The sequence below is a fragment of the Rhipicephalus microplus genome, chromosome X (genome assembly GCF_043290135.1).
Source record: "Rhipicephalus microplus isolate Deutch F79 chromosome X, USDA_Rmic, whole genome shotgun sequence".
NCBI lineage: Eukaryota > Metazoa > Arthropoda > Arachnida > Ixodida > Ixodidae > Rhipicephalus > Rhipicephalus microplus.
In genome coordinates this window covers 32,520,719-32,538,346 of record NC_134710.1, presented here as the reverse complement: position 1 = coordinate 32,538,346, position 17,628 = coordinate 32,520,719, and the positions used below count along the sequence as shown (strand labels likewise).

The 17,628-nt window shown below is 46.5% G+C and overlaps 1 protein-coding gene across 5 annotated transcripts in view; it reads left to right on the top strand.

Moving 5' to 3' along the window:
• LOC119187124 (uncharacterized) overlaps positions 1-17,628 on the top strand; it is a 47,085-nt gene that overhangs the window by 20,811 nt on the left and 8,646 nt on the right. For 3 of the 5 annotated variants that reach the window (XM_075876171.1, XM_075876168.1, XM_075876169.1), the window contains exon 4: positions 16,101-16,514. In XM_075876171.1, the coding sequence (XP_075732286.1) occupies positions 16,101-16,514 (414 nt within the window). Of the gene's footprint in view, positions 1-8,404; positions 9,377-16,100; positions 16,515-17,628 lie in introns of those variants that run through there. The other 2 variants (XM_075876173.1, XM_075876172.1) reach the window with 2 other exon arrangements.

Below are 17,628 nucleotides of genomic sequence, written 5' to 3'. Positions count from 1 at the left end.
GTGTAGCAAATGTGGCTAAAATATAAAAGAGCACTTAATTATTCAAGATGTCACGCTGACTTCTATGTACAAAGATTTTGGCATGAAATTTAAAAATGAAACTTTCACATACCATTTCTGTTTTATTATAAGCCTGTGAGGGCAAAATGAAGGACAGTAAAGATTTTAAAGAATAGTTTAAGTCAAAACTGGTTTGGTGGTTCAAAGTCATTTGAAATGTGGGTGCTAAGAAGCTTCAGTAGATCGATCGGTTATATAAAGTTGTAGTTAGACGCATGAGATTCCTTGTTCACTGTGTATTGGGCCTGTTTTTTGCTTTTAAGAGCTTCCATCAATCATGCCTCAGAAAATTACCTCCTGTGAAGTGTGGTAGTGTCAAAGAATAAGCACATATGAAAAGAAGTGCGATGAGCCTTTAGATTTTTTTATATTTATGTTAGGGATTTCAAGTTAATCATATATTCAATTTGGTCGTTTTTTTTCTAGCTGCAGCTTTCGGAGCTTTATTTTTAACTGTTAAGTTTGTTGGGTGGAGAAGTAACAGTGTAATAAATCTTGTCGTGCTGCCTTATCATGAGTGTAGAACGCCAAGGTTTAGTGAAATTTTTCTGTCAGTGCTTTGATTGGTTTTCACTGCATATTTAAATTCGCAGGTACATGCCATTTGTTATACTTACTCACCTGTTAATACTTTTTTTGGCCTTTTTGTAACTGTTGTATGTTCAAAGTGGTGGCTGTGTATTAAGATTGTTCTGTCATTTTAAAGGCACTTTATCCTAACATAATGTTCAACTCTAGAACAGTAGCTTTTGAACATTGTATTTTAGCAGTTTGTTCAACAAGTCTCATGAAAATGTTTTGCCTATTATTGTGCATTGCATAAATAAAACTTGCAACATTAAGGGGCCCTGCAATACTTTTCCAAGTTATCATCGAATGGCTTCATCCAAGGGAGCTTTAGATGCGAAGCAGCTCTTTGACTCAACTGTGTAATGTCGTACCTACGTACATCTAAACGAACACACCGAAACGCGTTCGTCTCAACGCAAGTGTTAGAGTTGTGTCAAGTAGGTCATGCTGCTGTTGCACTCCCCTCGCACGCTTCCCTCACAGGTGCACGCTGTCGTCACTCTCATCCTCACCAGCACCATGCTCACCGCAGCGCCCGCAGCAGCCGGCTTCTCCCTCCCGATCGCAACACACTTTTTTCTCTCTTCACCCCTTCCACTCTCTACTGCAGGTTGAGTGGAAACACTCTTTCGGCTCGTTTATCTGCGATGAAACGCACACGAAACCCAACACCACCTCCAGTGTCATTGCGTTTCAAACCAAAGTTTACTTGAGTAAACGCTACACCGAGTTTCACTTCAAACCATTTTTTCAGCACATTATTTTACTTGCAGCCCGTTTCAACCGGGTCAGGGTAGTGCGCACCGTTTCTGCTTCGCATCCCGTGAGGCTTCCCTTCTGAGAGATGGACCATAATTTTATTGCCTCATTAATTCATTGCCACAAAACTTTTAAAAATTTTCAAGTATGAGCCGAGTTAGAGGGTCTTGCCACGTGCTTTAAGCGCTTTCATTTCATACCAGTGAGTGTGCTGAAAGCAACCCAGGTTTAAGGCATGGCAACGAGCAAAAAAGCTATGTTCATTCGAAAGCGTGTGCCATAAGCTTGAGCATTCTTACTTTTTTTTTTCAGACAGAAGGCTTTCTTCCAGTCTGAGCACAAGCAGGCATGTGGCGACAGCCACGGTAACCATAGAGCTCTCGTTGCTCATATCGACCTGAGATTGTGGAAGTTGGGTTTATGGTGCATTCGTTTGAATTTATAGCAATAATTGTCGTTGAAAGGAAAGGGAGCGATTTCTAGCTGACTTTAAGAATTTATAGTAAATTCTAGGCACTCGAACTCTCTTTCCCACTGCTTTCGATAGTATGCTATACATGGCTATGCTTGCTCTCTATTTTTCGTTCTATCTTTTTCTTTTCTGTTTGTTTCTATCTGTTTCTTCATTTGTCTGTTTCTCTTTCTGTCTTTTTATCATTTCCTCTCTTCTTTTTCTTTCACTATGTTCTGTCTTTTTACCACTTTGTCTTTTGGGTTCAATTCCGGCTGTACGGGTTTCAATGGGAGGCGAAATGATAAAGGCCCGTGTACTGTGTGATGTCATGGCACGTCAAAGAACACGAGATCATCAAAATTTCCAGAGCGCTCCGCTACGGTGTCAAATTGTGGTTTTGGGACATATGATGCCAAATATTTTTATTATCATTAGCTGTTAATAGTAATAGTAGTAGTGTTTTTTTTTCAGTGGTCGTTCTCTTGCCTTTCATCATTTCTCTTTTGCTTGTTTCATTCTAGCTATTTCTCTGTCTTCCTGTACTCGTGTTCCTTTCTCTCCTAACCCTCCCTTTCCTTTCCCCAGGCAGGGTACAACTGTGCCCTTGCGCTACACTGCGACCTCTGTGCCCCTCACTGCACCCATTCAAGTGTATTTTGTGCCAACTGCACCAAAGTTCTTATTTCACCTGCTTAAACAGTGGTGTGGCATTTATGGCTCAATATATTCTTAGTTTGGTCCAAGGTACACATAGCTTTTGCATGCTGCCAGAGAACTCACTTCTCCTATTTTCCCACCAAAATGTGTTTCCTCGTTATAATTAATGTGTTTTCTCGTTATAACCAAAGTATATTGACGGCTCGGCATTTTGTATGTGGTTCGGAAACTCATCGCTCTTATTGAGGAACTGTCACTAATACAAAAAGTAATAATTTGGTAACCTAGCCGTTATGCATATAAAGCACGCAAGCCATGCAGCTGCGCCACTTCAGGCAACGCGCTGTGTACTGGTTTCACACGCGTAATGATTTCTTACATTTTAAGCATCAAAACCACGAGGCATATTCATGCATAGGTAGCTTCAAAATAATGTAGTTATATAATAGATAAATATGTCGCAAAATGAAAATTTACACGTCGATATTGTTGCGGAAGGTTTTTGACGTACCGATTATAACATAAAGCGTAAATGCACGATCACACATAAGGCACGAAGTTGTGCCACTGTCCCTGATATTGTCGCAAGGGTTGCTGTACATGGTTACTTTGCGCCAAACTGGCTACTTTCTGACCCTGTCTAGCTACAAAAATTTCAAGTTGGTGCTGTGGTTACTTTTTTCTACATTTTACTTCAATTTTGTCACATTTGGTGGCAATTTCTCCATATTATTTAAACATCAAACAGCAGCACTTTCAAAAATAATCATTGTTTGCAAGCTTCTTTCATGTTGGCCATGCACACACATGTCCTTCCCCTGCCAGGGGGTAATGACCAAATTTGATGATCGCCCTCTTAGCGGCAAGCCACTCCTCCGTAGTCGAGTAGTTCTCTTCCGTGCGAGAGAGAGTTCTGCTGGCGTAGGCTATTACTATTTCACAGCCGTCTTGCCACTGCACCAGAATTGCACCCAGACCTACATTGATGGCGTCAGTGTGAAGTGCTGTAGGGGCTTCCTGGTCCAAGTGCGCAAGGACTGGAGGTGTTTGCAGCCGTTGCCATAGTTCATTGAATGCCATTTGCTTTTGTTCACCCCAAAAGAAGGAGACGTCCTCACGTGTGAGTCGTGTCATTGGCGCCGCAATATACGAAAAGTCCTCGATAAATCGCCGGTAATAGGCACAAAACCCTAAGAATCATCTCACGGCCATTTTGTGTGGGGTGCAGGAAATTGCGCTACGGCGTCTATTTTGGCTGGGTCAGGTCGAACACCCTCGTGACTGACGACATGTCATAGTAAGCGGAGTTCGTTGAAACCAAAATGACATTTTACCGGTTTTAAAGTAGGGCCGGCCAAACGTATGGCTTTCAGGACGGTAAATAAATGGCTGAGATGTTCCTCGAATGTTGCTGAGAATACAATAATATCGTCCAGATAGACCAAGCATGTTTGCCACTTCAGGTCTGATAGTATGGTGTCCATGAGACGCTGAAAAATGGCTGGCACTGAGCACAACCCAAAAGGAAGCACCTTAAATTCGTAAAGGTCATCGGGCGTCACGAAGGCCGTTTTCTCACGATCTCTCGCGTCGACTTCTATTTGCCAGTAGCCACTTCGGAGGTTCATTGAAGAGAAATAGCGCGCATGACGCAGCCGATCGAGTGAATCGTCTATGCGAGGCAGTGCATAGGCATCTTTCTTCGTGACTTCATTCAACTTGCAGGTAGGTACGTAGGTTGGTTTGGTTTGGTTTGGTCGGACGGTCGGTCGCCAAAGTTCGCGAATAAATTCTTCGCATTTAAAGCAGTGCTCAAGCATAGGCGTAGCAGCCGGGTGCAAGGGGGGTGCGAGCCCCCCCCCCCCCCACTGAGAAAAGTTGGAGAAAGAAAGCTAAGCCCCCCCCCCCCCCCCCCGCCCCACTTTCGACAGTGGTCACTCTTGGCTGCACGCTGGGGAAACCAACAAGTAAGGCAAAGTTTTTCGTTACAGCAGTAATCACTCAATTATGTTCTTACGGGAAAATCGAAATGTTACAAGACTATGTTGTAACATAGTGAAATTTTGCCAACATTTCCGCTGTGATGATTTTCCTTTTAGGCTCTTTGCGCTGTAGGTCGACTTGCAATGCTTTCGCGTATTGTGCTGTAGTATTGCAGAGCAGGCAAGCACCGAACAGGGGCCATATAATACTACATAACTTGTTCATGCTTTTATTCTGCTGTGACTTGTTGATGTAGTTACGGATAGGAACGATCAAACTTTTTAAACCGGTCAAGTCATTTGTTGCTTCCAGAAAATAATTTTCTTCGAAAAGGATATATCATCACCGCTGCTCTGTCGAAGCTGTTGAGGGCCGATGAGTGTGACGAAGCGTTTTTGGTGCCCAAGTTTTTCCGCACGGAAACGCCAAAAATTGTTTCCGCTTTAGTCTCTGATAAACCTGATCAGCCTTAAATATGGCAGCTTGGAGCCATCGCGAAAGCTTGCAAAGTGGCCACAAATAAAGTGCCAGACTCGAGCTCGGTAGAAATTAAGCTCCGCTTTTAAGCTTGTCCCAAAACTTGACCCACAAGACAGGGAAAAAGGTGAAAGACCACGGTTTTTTAGCTCTACAGAGGCTCAGTTAAGAGTCGGGCTAGTTTGTTTTCACTCAACTTGAATGACCTTTTACAGCTCTAAATACATCTCGGACAACAAAGGAGCGCACACGTGCAGCGTTGCTTATTTCTCTCTATTTCTCTTTGTCTCCAAAACCCGGTGGAACTGGACAACTTGGCTTGTTGGGGCTGCGTGTTTGTGACGGCCTCAGGATCGGAACCAGACGAATCGCAGAGCAGGAGGAAGCATAGCTACCGTGATGGCGTCCTGCTGCGAGATGATGTTACGGAGATAAAAACGAGCCTCCCTTTGATGAGCTAGATAGCTGGACATCTTGGCGAAAATTCGAGCAATACGGTGGTAACAAGATGTAGCGCACCATGGTTAATAGGCGCGCCATGGTGATGGGCGGGTTAGAGGTTGGTTGGCTCGGTGAGAGAGTGTCATGGTCCGGGTAGCTACTGTAGCGGAGAGGCAGATGAAGCATGCTGCTTTGTTGCGTTACCAGTGGTGCACCAACTCTTTTGAAGGGGGGGGGGTGCAAACAACCTACCTCACTCCTCAGGCGGAGAAGTGAGGTGTATACATATATATACCTAATAAAGTGACTGGTGGGATAGCCACTATGGTAGCTCAGTGGTAGAGCATCGAACGCGTTATTCGAAAGATGTAGGTTCGGTTCCAGCCCACGGCAAGTTATCTTTTCACCCACTTTTTCTTTCTTCACATTTGCATTACAAATGCTCTAATAACTTCCCCTATACTTTCCTTGACATTATTGCCTGTTGGATCGCACATGCACACATACATATATACACACACAAACACACGCACACATGTACATATATAGCCCCGCCGCGATGGTCTAGTGGCTAAGGTACTCGGCTGCTGACCCGCAGGGCGCGGGTTCGAATCCCGGCTGCGGCGGCTGCATTTCCGATGGAGGCGGAAATGTTGTAGGCCCGTGTGCTCAGATTTGGGTGCACGTTAAAGAACCCCAGGTGGTCTAAATTTCCGGAGCCCTCCACTACGCGTCTCTCATAATCATATAGTGGTTTTGGGACGTCAAACCTCACATATCAATCAATCAATCAACATGTACATATATATAATCTTTTCGATGGCTGCATTTTCCATGTGGGCGAAAATGCTCTAGGCCCATGTGCTCTGATTTCGTTACAGGTTAAAGAACTCCAGCTGGTTGAAATTTCCGGAGTCTTTCACTGCGGCGTCTCCCATAATTATATGGTGGTTTTGGGACGTTAAACCCTATATATGCATATCAATGAACTCATGGCCACTCAGTCAGCATGCGCATACACTAACCACTGCACCACACCACGCTGCAGAGCCGTCTGAAATGAAACAGGCTTGTGTAGGCACTGATGAGTCATTTGCACACAGCGCGAACATTCCTGCAGTTACCCCAAAGACTAGTGCTTTCGTCTACGAGAAGGAAAGCGCCCTTTCTTGCGGTGCCATGTGCAATCTTTTGCCTACATTTCGTCGTTTGGAGGAGCAAAGAGCCCCTTTCGCGATAACGGTGCAGTTACCTCGGAAAACTTTTTTAGAGTGTAGTGCGCGTGTACATCTCTGTGAGATCATGAGGGAAAACTAAGCAGCATTTCACGTGTGAGCTTCTTTTCTGCCACAGTTGCATTTTGAGCTGTAAAAGACAACTAGAGCTGAATAAAAACTAACTATCCAAACTTTAAATAGGCCTCCATCGTGCAATAAACACACGGTCTTCCATCTTTTCCCTGGTCTGGTGGGTGGAGCTGCGGGGTAAGCTTAGAAGCTGAGCTTCCCACTGTACTCTAGCCTACTGCTTTATTCTTCGCCACTTTGCGAACTGCTGCCATCGCTTCTAGTTACCGTAAGCAAGGCTCATGAGATTTATCAGACTAAAGCAGAAACCTTTTTGTGGTGCTTCTAGTGCGGCAGAACTAAAGCATTAAAAAGATTCGTCACTATCATCGGCTCACAGCAGCTTTGATAAAGTAGCGATGACGCTGTTCATTTTTGATGAAAGAAAACAATTTTCCTGAAGCAGCAAATGCTCTGGCTGGTCCATAAAACTACTGCTCGTTCCCATCCATAACAAAGCAAGTACACGACGCTTTCGCACCTTCTACTGTAGCCCGCTTTGTAATGCCACAGTACATGGCGCAAAAGAGTCGCATAGGCGGCCCGCACCGCAACTAGCATTGAAGGACAACCGTCACTGGAGAACTTTACAAAAAATGTTACTAGATTAAAACAATCCTTGGTAACATTTTCGTTTCCTCATAACACTACAACTGAGTAATTACTGTGGTGAACGCTCTCAAAAGGGGGGGGGGGGGCTCAGCCCCCCAACTTTTCTCAGTTGGGGGGGGGGGTGCTCGTGCCCACCTTGCCCCCCCCTCCCCGGCTGCTACGCCTATGTACGTTACCTAAACAGATTTATTCCATGGTCGCTGCACGCCTCCTCACGACTACGTCGACTTTATTCTAGTCGCTGCGTCGGCGCTGCACAAGGCTACAATGTCATGAAAAAAAATCGTTTTACAAGGAATGCTGATTAACACAATGAAGACGTGGACTTATGGAAGTGATGTATTCAGTGACATTCCCTATTGAAAGGTCTCGCATCACTTGAAGCAATTTCCATCATAGTGGTCTAAAGGTTTTAGTGTTCAACTGCTCACCCGAAGGTAGCGGGATCGAATTTCGGTCGCAGCGACCGCATTTTCAATTGCGGCGAAATGCAACAGGCCCTTATACTCACATTTAGGTGATCTTTGAAGGAACACCTGGTGGTCGAAATTTCCGAAACCCTACGGTGTCGCTCATAATCATGTCCCGGGTTCAGGGAGTGAAACCCTTAGAATGGAACTCAGAGAGTTTACTTATCGTTGCACTAATGTCGGACGCGGGACATTCAATGCGTCTTATAAGGCGTGATTTCACTTTCTTGGGTTCAATGAAGTGTGCAGGTCTGCGCACTGTGCCAATTCTTTGCCCCCCCCCCCTCCTCTGCTGATCATTTGACTGTATATGTATTACTGTATTAACTGTATATGTGACTGTATTAACGCTCGCATACCGCCGCCGCCACCACCATCACCACCACCAAGCACGCACAAAATATAGGAACACTCCAACATCGAAATAAAATTTTCGGAAGTTATGAAACCACGAGGCAGAAGACTCATTGTGTTTAAATGCGAGCGGCATGCGTCTTGGCGCGCGTAGCAAAGTGTTGTACAGTTTTCCCTCAGAAAGCTCTTTGTCTCTGCTTTTCAATTTCTTCACAATGCAGCGAGAGCATGCATACAGAGTCCTGCCAGGCGGTTGTCTGACATCGTCGAACGGAGCCACGTCTTCACACGCCGCATCGTGCTGAAAGGACGTTCTGCACAACACGTTGTTGGAGGGAAGTGTTATGGCCATTCTATGAGCCTGACTGATGGTGGGCATCAGCAATTGCGAGAAGATTGATCAGGTCTCTATTGAGGTCTCCTTTCATTCATGACCGATGCCAAAGTTACACTTCACAGCTGAAGTTGTCAAAGTCGAAGTATTTATTAGCAGGCTTGCAGAGCTGCTTCCTAAAATCTTAATTCGAAAGCTTCTTCAATGCGTTTGGGTGTATTAAGAGCAGCACAAATGCGGGAGCATTGCGCTCTCCAATTTTTTCTTCCAGCACAGCGAGCAGAGAGCCCAAGTAATTCTACTGGAGTTCCCATGCTTTTGGCGCGCAACCGATGCGCGGCGTACTGATTTGTGCTCTCCTGAGGTCGTAGAATAAAGGTCCTTAAATTTTTCTTCCGATATTGCCCTGTGCTGGCCAATTGTTTCAGTAGAGAGCCGCATATCTGCTGCATCTTTAAAATGTCCATCTTCGGCTTTGTAACACATTTGTGACCAGTTAAAGTAAAGCAGAATATCTGGCAATAATGGTGAGGCAAACTTAAAGTGAAGGGGTGCATAGGCTGCACAATAATTGGTGTGCAGTCTCCCGCTTTCACCTGTTCGCAGATGATGACAGTGTTGTCAGGGCCTTTATGACTTCAATGAAGTGTTGGCGAAAGAGACGAATACTCGTATATTTGGAGGTTCTCCTGATTTTACAAAGCAAGGGCAGCGAAGGGTCATTCCTCTTGTGAGGTATCTCCCGGAAGAACTTGTCACTTTGACGGATGCCACCGCATTTCTAATATCTGTCACCGTGCTTGCCTTGTTCACAACCAAGTTTAGCCAATGTGATGCACAATAAAAGTACATGGCTCGAGAGTGTTTTTTCTTGATTCTAGCCTGTGCGCACAATTCAAGAGCATCTATCGAACCCTTGGCCTGTTTTCAGCATCGAGGCCGAAGCTGTCAACAGCCTTGAGAGTTGTGGCAGAAATGGTTTCGGCGTCCATGATTTCTGGCAGAATCATGCCAAGAAAATCTGCGTACAGCGTTAAGATCTGGGTTTACAAACCGGATACCAATTGTGGGTTGTTCTGCGCCTAATATGCCCACAGATTCATCTGCCAGCAGCGAATAATGCCCGGACTTGTTGCACGCATTGACAAAGTCTCTCCGAAGGAGGTTCTCACCGATCTTTATCGGCTCGTTTTGAATGCTTCCTGATGTGTACTTTGCGTTCTTGGCGCTCTTGTCGAGATGTGCTTGCAGCGCGTGGTCCCTAGCGTCGACGCGAAACCTGAGGAGGTCCTGAGAAATCCTTCTTTGTGATTGTTTACCTCGCAGAGGCAAATCGTGCACATGCCACAGAAAAGCACAGCTGCTTTAATGGAGACCACTTTCTGCTTATTGCCTTCTGCTTCTTCCTTTGTGGCTGTGTCCAGCTTCAGTGCGACATCGGTTGCCTTGTTGAAGAGGCGAAGGAAGTTGTATCTTCTTTCGATTGCGTCCTTGTGCTATTCCCACATTTCTTGCTCCTTGGCGGACTCCTGACAGATTTTTTACTTAGTGAACTGACGATCAAAGCTCCTTTTCGTTCTTTCCCTGTCCCTGGCTTGAAAACGACACATTGGTGGCAGAGTGCACCCTTAAGAACACTGGAATACGCAATCCACGGATACTGTGATAGCCACGCTGGTCGAAATGCCCTACCTTGATCCAGCTCTTCAGAGTCAGCTTTATAAATGCCTGGCGTATCTGGAGGCGTCCAAGGGCTGATCCGAAGTTTCCGTTTAAGTCACTATCTGCAACTAGAAAAACTGGAACAATAAGTGTTACATTAGCTAGCGTCGGTATGGAATCGCCGTTTTGTTCTTCCCGATTTACATTTCTTACAAGTTTGCCCCTTCGTGGTAGTCTAGTGGCTAAGGTACTCGGCTGCTGACACGCAAGTTGCGGGATTGAATCCCAGCTGCGGTGGCTGCATTTCTGTTGGAGGCGGAAATGTTGTAGGCCCATGTGCTCAGATTTGGGTGCACGTTAAAGAACCCTAGGTGGTCGAAATTTCCGGAGCGCTTCGCTACGGTGTCTCTCATAATCATGTGATAGTTTCGGGACGGTAAACCCCACTTATAAATCATATCAATCAATGTTTAGCTGTAAAACTCAATTCAAGTTTATGGAAAACCAATTAGCCTAACTCGTAATTAAGCATTCTTAGTGCAGAAAAGCCACGGACTTTTAGCATCCCCTTGTTTGTGGGATCAAGTTTTGGGGCAAAGTTAAAAGCTGAGCTTCCCACTGCTCGAGTCCACTGCTTTATTCGTCGCCACTTTGCAAGTTGCCACCACTGTTACAAGCTGCCACAAGCAAGGCTGATCACTGATCAAATTATCGGAGACTAAAGCGCAAACCTTTTTTTTTTGTCTCCTACAGTACGACAAAACCGAACAATAAAATAATCAATCGCACTCATAATAAGCTCACAATAGCTTCGACAGGGCAGTGCTAATATTCTTTTTCAATGAAAGAAAATTATTTTCCTGAAGCAACAAGTGTTTCCACCTGCTTATAAAAACTTTACTCATTCCCATCTGCAGCATGTATCGGCCGCCAGGCACAGCAGAATCAAAGCATGAAAAAGTGATGTAATGCTATTGGTCCCCTGTTCAGCGCTAGCCTGCTCTGCAATTCTACAACACGAGATGCGAAAACGTCTAGCGGCCTGCACCGTAAAGATAATACAAAAAATTTTCAGAGAATTGTCGGGGATATTTCATTATATATAACATTCCCACGTAATATTGTCATTTTCACCTAACTATATAACAGGGGGATTATGTGGTCAAGGAAAAGTTCGCCTTAGTTGTTGGTGTCCCCAGCGTGCAGGCAATAGGGACCACTGTCGAAAGCCCCCTTACCTCTTCGCAATGGAGGGCTGGGGCCCCCGTCGCGTCCCCTGGCTGATACGTCTATGGTTAGCTGCCATATACGCTGGAGTTAATTTATGTAGCAGTGTCCATGGCGACCATGCTCGTGAGCACTAGCGCTTCACACTAGCTTATCGCTACTAGTGTTGCTATAATACTTATCTCCCTGTTGACATCGTTGCGAAAGCGCACACAACTGCGTGTACAAACATATGCAACTGTTCTACAAATGTCTGCGTGTGCAACAATTATACGCATATTTAGCGTCATTTGATGACGTCGAATAATAAAATAAATTTAACATTGCCATTTTCCCTCCAAATGCTTCACAAAACGTCGATTCCCAGGGTATATGTGTTGGCTGGTTGGTAACAACTTTATTGGTAGTGCGGCAGAGCTTTCGCCGAACGGGCGTTAGGTCCCTCGCGTGGGGACGTCAAGACCTTGCCTGACCGCCGCATCACGGGCCTGCTTGACGGCCCGGAGTTAGTCGCCAAGGCTGGAGCTGCACAAAGCAGCGGCCCACCGTGGTGGAAGGGTTCTGGATTATACAGCTTCCGAATTTTTGGTACAATTCTAGAGCATCTGGTTTAATTTGGCTATCTCAATACAGCATATCTTCGTCGGATATATTGTCACGGGGTCGTGACGGGGATGTATGGAGCACACTGCGAGTCGAATAATAAATTGTTTATTTGGGTGAACCTGTGCCCAGTTAACAGAAAGTCGGACTACAGTAGCAGTCTTGGACTGATAGCGGCAAACGGAGCATCGGCCATCGATCAACAACTGACAGGCATTTATACTCTTGCCATCGAATGTTCTAGCGTTATCGCTGGCGATGGCGTAGGTTCCAGAACAATCTGTACAGTTCGCAAAGTGGGTGTGATCTTATCGAAATGATCTACTAAAGTCCGGAAGCTTCTCAAAAACTGCAGGCACGGTTCGCAGTGAGAATTGTGTAGTGTTTTGGGGCGATAACAAAACTTGAGAAATGGAACGTGGCATTGCCCGCCTCTGAAAAAGGCATCGTCCCGATGCTTTAACTAAAGATGAAGGTACAACAATGATGCAAGAAAGTACGATGAATAAATTACGATACAATAATAATACAAAAAAACTGTTTCAGTTTGCTAACACGAATGAAATGGCTTGAGGTGTGCGACATGGACGACTTCAGGTCGTGATCGGCGTCGTTAAGAGTTCGTGATGCCGTCGGAGACAACCTCGTAATCAAGTGGGCCGAGACGTCGAACCACCCTGTATGGTCCGAAGTACCGTCGCAGAAGCTTTTCACTTAGTCCACGTCGGCGTATCGGCGTCCACACCCAAACACGCTCACCGGGCTGGTATTCCACGAAGCGTCGTCTAAGATTGTAACGGCGGCTGTCGGTCGTCTGTTGATTCTTGATACGGAGGTACTCACTCACATCGAGGTTTTCTTCGTCGGTGACGTTGGGTAACATGGCATCGAGCGTCGTTGCTGGGCTCCTTCCGTAGACCAATTTGTATGGAGATATCTGCGTCGTCTCCTGCACCGCCGTGTTGTATGCGAAGGTCACGTACGGAAGAATGGCATCCCACGTCTTGTGTTCGACATCGACGTAGATTGCCAGCATGTCGGCAATCGTCTTGTTTAGCCGCTCGGTGAGGCCGTTGGTCTGCGGGTGGTACGCTGTCGTCCGGCGGTGGTTTGTCTGGCTGTATGTCAAGATCGCTTGAGTTAGGTCAGCAGTAAATGCCGTTCCTCTGTCGGTGATAAGGACCTCCGGGGTGCCATGACGTAGGACGATATTTTCGACGAAGAACTTAGCTACCTCAGATGCACTGCCTTTCGGCAGGGCTTTTCTCTCGGCGTAGCGGTTGAGGTAGTCGGTAGCTATCACGATCCATTTGTTTCCAGAAGCCGACATCGGAAACGGCCCCAGTAGGTCCATACCAATCTGCTGGAAAGGTCAGGGAGGTGGTTCAGTTGGCTTCAGAAGTCCTGCCGGCCTTGTCGGTGGTGTCTTGCTTCGTTGACAGTCCCGGCATGTCCTCACATAAGGAGTGACGGTGGTAAGACGTGGCCAATAGTACCTTTCTTGTATCCTCGCGAGTGTGCGAGAAACACCGATGTGCCCTGCTGTCGGATCGTCGTGCAGGGTCTGCAGGAGTTCTGGTCGCAGAGCTGAAGGCACCACAAGGAGGTACTTGGCTTGAAGCGGTGAAAAGTTTTTCTTTTGGAGCAGATCGTTTCGCAGGAAGAACGACGCAAGTGCGCGCTTGAATATCTTCGGGACTTCGGCGGTCCTTCCTTCGAGGTATTCTATCAGGGCCTTAAGTTTCAAATCGGCCCGTTGTCATTTAGCGAAGTCGTCGGTAGTTATCGTTCCCAAGAAGTAGTCGTCATCCGGGTCGTCGGGTGGTGGTTGGTCGACAGGCGCACGAGAGAAACAGTCGGCGTCAGAGTGTTTCCTGCCGGGCTTGTAAACGACGGTAATGTCATATTCTTGAAGTCTCAGACTCCATCGCGCGAGGCGACAAAAGTCCTTCAAGGTGGCTAGCCAACACAAGGCGTGGTGGTCGCTCACAACATTGAAGGGCCTGCCGTAGAGATAGGGGCGAAATTTCGACGTAGCCCAGATGATGGCGAGGCACTCCTTTTCTGTTATGGAATAATTGGCTTCTGCTTTGGATAGCGATCGACTGGCGTAACTAATAATCCTTTCAAGTCCGTCAGCCCTCTGCATAAGAACGGCCCCAAGACCTACGCTGCTTTCGTCAGTGTGTATTTCTGTCTCGGCGAATTCATCGAAATGAGCAAGTAACGGAGACGTCTGGAGGCGATGTTTAAGCTCCTGGAAAGCGTATTCCTGCGGCATTTTCCACTTGAACTATACATCGGCCTTGGTAAGGTTAGTGAGTGGATCGGCGATGCGGGCGAAGTTTCTCATGTCTCATGAACCGCCTATAATAGGCGCACAGGCCCAGAAATCGGCGCACCGCCTTCTTGTCAGTGGGCGGCGGGAAGTCGGTGATGGCGGCTATTTTCCGTGGATCGGGACGAACTCCAGAATTGATAATCACGTGTCCCAGAAACTAGAGCTCCTCGTACGCAAATCTGCACTTTTCTGGCTTCAGTGTGAGTCCGGACGTCTTGATGGCTTGAAGTACAGCTTCAAGCCATCAAGACTGGTTGTAAATACGAACTCCAGAATTGATAATCACGTGCCCCAGAAACTAGAGCTCCTCGTACGCAAATCTGCACTTTTCTGGCTTCAGTGTGAGTCCGGACGTCTTGATGGCTTGAAGTACAGCTTCAAGGCGCCGAAGATGCTCATCAAAATCCGAGGAAAACACGACGACGTCGTCAAGTACACAAGGCAAGTTTGCCACTTCAATCCTGCCAGTAATGTATTCATAACGCGTTGAAAAGTTGCAGGCGCTGAGCAAAGGCCAAAGGGCATCACCTTAAACTCGAAGAGGCCATCCGGTGTTATAAACGCCGTCTTCTCTCGGTCTGTTTCATTGACTTCGAGTTGCCAATAGCCAGTATTGAGGTCCATTGATGAAAAGTATTTGGCGTTATGGAGTCGATCAAGTGTGTCGTCTGTTCGTGGGAGAGGATACACGTCCTTTCTTGTGGTTCTGTTCAGGCGGCGATAATCGACGCAGAAACGTAGGGTCCCATCCTTTTTCTTTACTAACATCACGGGGGACGCCCATGGACTCTTGGACAGCTGGATGATGTCATCCCGCAGCATTTCATCAACTTGTCTCTTCATGGCATCAAGTTCTCGCATGGAAACCTTGTACGGACTCTGAGGAAGTGGTCTGGCATTTTCTTCGGTTATGATGCGATGTTTCGTGATTGGGGTCTGCCGAATTTTTCATGACGATGAAAAGCAATCTTCGTATTGCAGGATCAGGCCAATGAGCTGTTATTGCTTATGGTTCAGAAGTCTGGGATTGACGTCAAAAGCTGTGGGAGGGGCTTGGATCCTCTGAGCAGGTTCCGCAGAGTCTGCGAGGGCGAAAGCACTGATGGCGTCCACAATTTCTTCGATGTATGCGACCGTTGTTTCTTTGTTCACATGTTTGTACTCATTGCTGAAATTCGTGAGCATAACCGTTGCTTTGCCTGCCCGCAGCTCTGCAATTCCTCTTGGGATGCAAATATTTCGGGTGACCAACAGATGCTGACTGCCTTCAACGACGCCTTCCAAGTCAGGTGATTTAAGAGCGCCACGTAAGGTGTAGTTCAAACATATTACACATACACTAACTTAACAAAAGACTATTATAAATCATAATTGTGTCAGAACAATAAAAACACCTACAAGCACAAACGTGAAACACTAGTCGGCAACTTCAGCGTAGACATTATGAACCTTAAGACCTAGCTTCACCCGCTCGACATTATTCACTTTGCGAAGTTGCCTAAATTTTCTTTCTGTAAGATTTGGCCACTTGGTGACAGCTTGTATATGAAAGGTGCGGAAGTGTGCGAATGGAGTTTTATGCGAGACTGCAGGTGCTTTGTTGATGTATGGGGCGACGTATTTGGTTGTGTTAATGTCAGCAGACCACTAAACTCCTTACCGTGTTCGAAAAGCGTTGCCGTGCCCCTTTATTACCGCATACGCTGGATCAACACCTAGGACTGCTCTCACATATGCACTTATCTCGCAGGCCGTGGCGTCTAATAAGGCCGAAAGTGAGACGAAGCCCTCGGCGTTTGCAAAGCGCCTTGTGCCAAAGGTCGAGTGGGAAGCGAAGGCCAAGACCACCGGAGCGTGCCGCGGGGCCGCCAAGAAGGCGTCCAGCGATGCTGCTGTCGATGGCCACGGGGATGTTGGGGACGGCAACGCTGCAACATTGACCGGCATCACCAGTCCCGGCGGCCTTGAATGGGGAACAAATTCCGCACCCGCCAAGGCACCACTGCATAAACAAGGAGGCACCACTAAGGACACGTCTTTCATGACTAAAAGAAAGTTTAACAAGAGAAAGAACTCTCGGTCGGGCTTCGATTCTTCGGGGAATGACGAGCCGCCCAACAGCGTGGGTTCAGACGACGACCTCGAGCCCGTGGCGGGCCCTTCGGTAAGCGCAACGCACTGGTTGTAAATACGAAGCACTGGTAACAATCATAAAGTATAGACACCATGGAATAGATGGGAAAAAGCACGTTTTCTTTGTGTCGCCGAAGTCCCAGCTTTTTCCTTTCGCCTGGTTGTCTAAATGTAACAGTGGATGGAAAGAAACGTGAACAGTGGGGCACACTGTTTTCATCACACTCTGACCACAGTCGTGCACGCACACACGCCTACACACGTACGCACGCAAAATTCATAATGGTTCTTGATTGCATAATAAATGACACTAGTGACTTTTTATTAACAACCAGTCTAGAGCCGCTTGAAAAGTAATGCAAAACAGGGGATGATGTAGATCCCGCACTGCTTGCGTTTCTTCCCATCGCCATTGTACATGCATCTTAGCTCCTGCTTAAGTAGGTATATCACTAAATTAGAAATGGAATTAGCATGAAACCAAAAGGCGGAGAAGGTATGCATCATTGAGATAGTTGGCGGGTGGAGGTCCACCTCAAATGACAAAGCTTGTTGAAAAGCAAACAATGGCGTGGGCTTCAAATAAAGATATGCTGAACGGCACTTGTGCATGACATTAGAAACACAGGAAGAGTATAATGTAAGAGATGACTGCCGAATGGGGCTATCTGATAAAAAAATGAATTAAGAGACTTGCAGTAGGTGCACTTTTACCTGCAACTAATGTTTATTTCTGGTCATACAAGTACTTTTATAGCGCCAACACAGAACAAGCGCTGGGGCCGCTTGCAGACATGTGTATACGATTGAGCGCCCTGTCCATCGCCACTTCTATTTTTAGAGGAGGCGCTGGCACTGTCACCTGTACAACAAGTTCGCCATAACGGTGTGCAAGCAACATTTGATCACAACAGCAGTGAAATCACGAGCACAGCGTCAGTTTCTTTGAATGTGTATTGCCTCAAGATACCTTTGGGTATGCGTAAATGACGGGATGGACTAGCTGTACAGAGACGCGGAAAATTCGCACTTGCTTTGTACTTCTCTTGTTGTGTGTATTTCATATGTTTTCCCAGTGGACATAATCGATATGAGCCAAGGTTGGAGCTAGACGCCAGCAAACTGTTTTATTTTCAGACAAGGTC